Source organism: Cupressus sempervirens, chromosome 6 (genome assembly GCF_028749045.1).
Source record: "Cupressus sempervirens isolate cs-2001-9-10 chromosome 6, ASM2874904v1, whole genome shotgun sequence".
NCBI lineage: Eukaryota > Viridiplantae > Streptophyta > Pinopsida > Cupressales > Cupressaceae > Cupressus > Cupressus sempervirens.
The window spans coordinates 553607694-553613793 of NC_143123.1; the positions used below are offsets into that span (position 1 = coordinate 553607694).

The window sequence follows — 6100 nt, forward strand, 5'->3', positions numbered from 1 at the left end:
AAAATATTTAGGCCAGGTGAATTTGATGTTTTCAAGATCGGTATAATAAGGGAGGAATGTTGGTGTAACTGCTTAGATATTAGATATTACATTGGTTTGCTTTATTTAGTTAAGACAGTTATGTGGCTTTATCAATTGCTTATGCACGTCCCTACAAATGCCACAACTATTCATCAATTAAAACTATCAAACTTATTGATAAATTAATAATAAATATGTTAATTTACTATATAATAATGAATGTATTATAATTATAAAACTTATTTAAATATTCAAATATTAAATAACAGGGGTGTCTGGGATCCTTGGGTGGGAGTGACTATATTTAGGTTATATAGGTTTGCTGCCGTTAAATATCGCTTTTGATGTCTAGGATACATGCTCGTTACACAATTTTTGTGCAGGTTGAGCAAATTGAGCAAAGGCACAAATCGAGCTTTTGTGAGGCTGCCAAAGCTCTCAGATGAGAACACCATTGCCTCCCTGATTATGATGAGTGGAAGCTGCGTTAAAAAGAACCCGCACATGCCAATATTGAGAGAATAGAATGGAGGTTGACTATGCTGTCAGTTGGGATGGACAGAATTTCAGGTCACGATGTGTTAATTTTTGCTGGGGCTTCTCTGCTCCATGAGAGTGTCTTTTGGTCATATGTATTTAATAAAGAATGCCTGAGCCTTCTTCCATACAAATATTAGAGTGAATCTGAACGAATTTTTAAAATATCATAAGGATTTTCCAGATTTTTTACTTCATCCATTAAGTTTGCTAAACCCTATGACTTAGTGTGTGTACACACACACACACACAAAATGTGGCTCCTGGATATGACAGCTCTCTCAAAGTTGAGTCTACATGCATGGAAAGATAGATGTTGCGATGTCTCATCAAATACCTTAAGCGGCGATCCACTTTGTTTTCGTTGTTCAACCTGTCACCTTGATGGTAGTGCCTTGAATGTTACCCTTCAGTCATGGGCTCCTTAGCTTAGGTTTTCAAGACTCCTTCAGCGACTGCAGTTATATGGTGTGATGTACTTACTGATACCAGTGATGGATGCACCATTCCCGAGACAGATTTTACCGTCAATGGCTTGCAGCTACTGTTTCCTCTCTTAAATTAACTCCTCCATTTATGGTGCTCAAAATAGTGATGAAGAAGTTGCCCGGTAACACTATATTCTTCAGCGACCCCTCAAACATCCTCCCAAAAGTGCAAGTTATCGCTTTTTCTGATCTTTTTGGGGACTCGTTTGGAAATCCTCAGCCATCCTTAAGACTTTAGGGCATTCCCCACATTAAATTCTTCATTAAACCATTTCTTCTTTTTGGAAAATATTGTGAAGCAGAGTAAACTGTAAAAAGGGACCATGGGAAGATTACCCAAGTACCCATTAGTTCTTTTAAATCCATGGTCATCGTTTTTCTACATTCACCAAAGGACAAGGAAAAGAGGACAAAATACAAAGAGGAGCGGTTTCTGAGATTTGAATCACACAATGATTTTGATGTTTGAAACTTTTTAGAATTTCAGCTTCTCTTGCTCTGGTTATGTTAGTTTTAGGTATTCTGGATCAATACATTCCTATATTAATATTATTTATTCTTTAAAAGCTGCTTCTTGCTGTTACCAAAATATGGAAAATAGTTACTATCCACAAATTTGTCCCTGAAACTCAGAGGAACACTCTTATTTTGAACTTAGTTACCACTCTCGCTTTGAACTTAGCTACCAGGAGAAAGTATTGGTACTGGCAGGAGAAGAAGGGATGGCTATTGACAGACCATTACCTTAAAATTGGAAACAGGTGCTTGGAGATGGCAAAAGAGCATAAAATGTTGAATTTGTAAAATTTAAAAAATTAGCATTCAGAAAAGTGTCAAGATACATGTCAATGAAAGAAAAGCTTAATTACATTGATATTTTTAATTATCATTATCATATAACACATTATGTTAAAGCATAATTACCTAGAGATGGCACACGGACGGGAAGGAGAATGCCATTATTTCAAAGACATGGTATGGGGATCCTTGGAGATGACTACGTTTTCAATAAATTAAAGACTCCAATGCATGTACACATTTGAAGTCTTATTTTTGTTTCTCTTCATACTAGTGCTCTTTTCAAATTTGGTAAGAAGCATTTTTAAAAATTGTATGTAAAATATAGAAAATTATAAGTCTATTAGTGTATTTTCTTTTGTTCTATTAGGGTAATTTATATGATGCTTCTGAGAAACCTTAAATTTAGGATTGGCATTCGGAATGCTGGCTTTGGGATTCTGGAATTTGGAATCCAGATTATGATTAGGGAATTCAATTTGGGACTGTTTGGTTGACCAAGAATTCATTGTGAGAATACAAATTTCCTCCGTTTGGTTGCACATTGTGGAATTGGAATACTAGCCAAAATAACATGCAAAATACTATCATCCAGCTGTAGCTTATGGATGCATAAAGGTTCTAGATTCAAATGGCGACAAGATTTCTGACAAATGGAAAAAATCGATCTTTGCATTTCCATCTAATCAGCACAATCAAACAAAAATACTCTTTACAGGAACTAATTAGGCACAACGAGCCTAGTAAATAACTCAATTGCAATAATGCTATAAATTCAATACATTTACTCTGACTGAAAATTATTTAAACCAAACTTTTTTGCAGTAACTAATGAGGCGGATCAGGCGGAAAAAGCCTGATAAATTACTCAACAGCAACAATGCATTGAGAGCAAATCGTTCGCCCTGGCTTCAAAAACAATCTGACTTCCCAATGGCCTTGAACTAGAAAAAATTACTTCGAAAAGTGGAATGAATCAACAACTAGACGCGACAAACATATGAGCAAGTAATAGCAGAAAATTTTCCCCCCATTTAAAAAAATTAAATTTCAAAAATTTGTGCAAAACTAGGTGCCCCCAAATGGGCATCCGGATGTCAAACCCAATTAAATTTTACTTTAGTTGAAATCCTCATTTTCAAAAAATGGGATTTAAAATGGGAATTAAAACAGGAATTCCAAATAACAAGTATTTTGAAGGAATTTGAAATTCTTGTTTTGGGGGTCAAATGGGGATACAGGATTCTACTTTTTCCCAGTTCCAATTCTGATTGTGCAGACCCAAACAATGGATTAGAATTTTTTTAGAATTCTGAAAACCAATTCTATTCTAATTCCAGCTACCAAACGGGCCCTGAAAGGTTTTCGAGTTTTCAAGTGATGCTTCTAGAATACATATAGAGGTAAAAAAAGGCTTCATCTGAAGTTTCCTAGTGTTTGGAGATGCCGTTGTATTGGGCTCTGAGTTTGGGATGCCTTTCTGGTAAGGTAGGCAGGTACCAAAAGTCAGGGCATGTATGAGCCCCCTAATAATCATGCGCATTCTCTTTCTTTGTTGCTCTGCACCAGTCAATACATTAAAAAAGTTTACACCCAGTTTCAATCTCTTATAAATATGTACCAGATAACCATACATTGCACAGTGCTTTCAACAACAACAGATCTAATTATCTTTCTTGCATGGTGCTTCAATGCCAACAGTAGTTCTTGAAGAGTCCTTAAATGCCAACAGTAGCTCTTGGAGTGCTTCAAAGCCAACAGTAGTTCTTGGACACTTACCTGTCTCTAACTTTCTTATGCACAGCTTCTTTCTTGCAACTCTGTGTCATTTTTACCAATTATTGATTTTTTAAAGGAAACATATAGGCACTTGGAACAGATGTGGGTAAGACAACAAAACATAGTCCCCTTCAGGTAAAATTTTAGTTATCCTATTTTCGTATCCTTTTGCTTTAAGAGATCACGTAGTGTGTTACCGTGTGGAAGGGCTGCAGCAATGTTCCTTTATATTATATTCTGCATATTATCTATTGCATATTTCAAATGTATCAACTCTAGTGATTGTTGTCATGTGTTAATAGCAATCTTCCAGTTTTCTCTTTTGACTTGTTTGATTATAGTAGAATAGCAATAGTTTTGTGATGGAAATGAAAAGTATCCGAAAAAGTCCGGAATTTGTGATAATATGGGGCACATGTTGTGAGGAAACTCCTCTTTGTTAATGCATGTCCGTATTTGATTATTTATAGCAATCTACGTGTTCAATAACATAGAGATGTTCTCTGGGAATTATGCAGGGGAATAAGCGCACTCCTGACAAATTTGTTGGTAGGGAGGCAATTGTAACAGCTCAGTGTCTCAATGGCTGGTAAGTTTGAAATGCTTTGTAAATGTTGAATATATTTACGTTCATAAAAAACTTAAATTGAATTGCTGCATCCAGGTACATGCTTCGGGCCCTTGATACAGGGGAAACTGTCCGACTTCAGTATCGCTCACTCCAGAAAATATCTCCTCAGCACAATGGGGTAAATGAAGACCATCTTCAGTCTCAACAGTTGATAGCAAGTAACAACTAAGGAAGCAATACCAAAATGATAACCGGCCCTGTTTTAAGGGTTTGCCAATGAGGATGGTAAGAGGGTTCTTTTATTTTAGTAAAACCAACAGCTGCTCCCACTGTAAATACAGAGTGGCGTACCGTCTTGCCAGTTTTCAGTTTCAAGTACTGTAGTTTAGTTCTCATATAGGAGAACTGATCTTCCCAAAGTAGAAGATGCCCCAATTTGGGTTGTATACTGTAAACCTTTCTTGTAATAGTTAGAAGTCCTAGCTAGTTCGTTGATCAAACACCTCTGCAAAGCATTCTAGAGCAATGGCATCAACATCTTGGCTGGTGGAAGATTTGGAATCAGCTGTTGTACTTATGGAATGGCTATTGCCATATGCAAATTTCACATGTCCTTGTTGCTATGATATTGTAAACTTCAAGATGCCTATCTTAAAAGGCTTGTGTTCTTACTATATCTGGCAGGGCATCGAATTTTTGTATCTTTAGGCTTGTTGAAATATTATACCAACAAATTTTATTGCATTGTAACTATGTGCAAGATGCAGAGTTCGCCAACTAGAAACCATGGTCCACTTGGAATACTTTCATAAGCATTGTCCTTTGGGGCAAGTAATCTTAGTTTAGTTCTTCTTAAAGGACGGATACTACATAAATTTAAATGTGGGTTTAACAATGGCAAGTTCAAAATTACGGTGTAAGGTGTTTCTTCAAATTGGGATAAATAATGAGGCAGGTTTAAGAATAGCCTGACATAGGAAAGTAAAAATAAATTTGGTATTCTTGAACTCAAAAAGAAGCGATTTGTAGTCCCAAGGTTGGAGTATGGCTGGAATGGGAAGATTGAGGTTGTATGAATGAATCAAATGTAGTATGGCTGTAACCGGAAGAATGAGCTTGTATGAATGAGACCAATGGAGTATGGCAAGAGTGAGGTGTAAAGAATAATAGTAATATGAGTATGGCGAGAGGAACAACCTTAAATATTGTGCATTGGAATGAGGTATGTACATATAAAATATATAATGAATTTCGAGCAGTCAGATTTTTGTCTGGACACTGGATTATTCCAATGGTTGCAAATTATATCAGCTTTTTATTTGATTGTACTAATCTTCAGTACCAATATTCTGTAGTTCTCCACTTCCTGAAATAAAATTGTCTGTTTACAGTCTTTAAACTGTTGTATGGTTGTTCTGGGACTATATTATGCAGGGTTCCTTTATTTATCAGCACAAGATAAATTGGAACCTTTACCTTTTTGTGAAGCTAATGGGTTAGCACGCATTCAATTCCACTCAAGAATTCACCCATATTTTGTGGGTGTGTATATATATGTCTGGGTTAAAGTTCTGAGTATTTCTAGTTTGATATTGTATCTCATGTATTTGTTTCTGCAGCAAATTTTTCTGTGTTATCAGATGAGACTGTTAAAGTGTACATTTATATGATAACACTACGTTAAGGGGCCACATATAAGTTGTCCATATCAGCAGTTTCTTGCAAGTAGGTAAACCATTTAAGTGGGTACCGACTTTGAAATTAAATGCTGCAGACCTACAAAAAAACAAGACTGGGTTCTTTATTATTTCCAAGGTAATCTCTCTACCCTACCTGTTTAGTTCCAAGTTTTGATTAAGGCGGCAACATTCAATCAAGCTATGCAATGTGGAACTTGATTCGAGAT

The 6100-nt window shown here is 36.0% G+C and overlaps 1 protein-coding gene across 1 annotated transcript in view; it reads left to right on the forward strand.

Moving 5' to 3' along the window:
* Nucleotides 1-5470, forward strand: part of LOC149553454 (RING/U-box superfamily protein) — a 74592-nt gene extending 69122 nt beyond the window's left edge. The window contains exons 11-12 of the mRNA XM_089788900.1: nucleotides 4142-4212; nucleotides 4288-5470. Coding sequence (XP_089645026.1) covers nucleotides 4142-4212; nucleotides 4288-4423 — 207 coding nt within the window. The 3' untranslated portion in view covers nucleotides 4424-5470. The remainder of the gene's footprint in view (nucleotides 1-4141; nucleotides 4213-4287) is intronic.
* The last annotated feature ends 630 nt before the right edge of the window (nucleotides 5471-6100 follow it).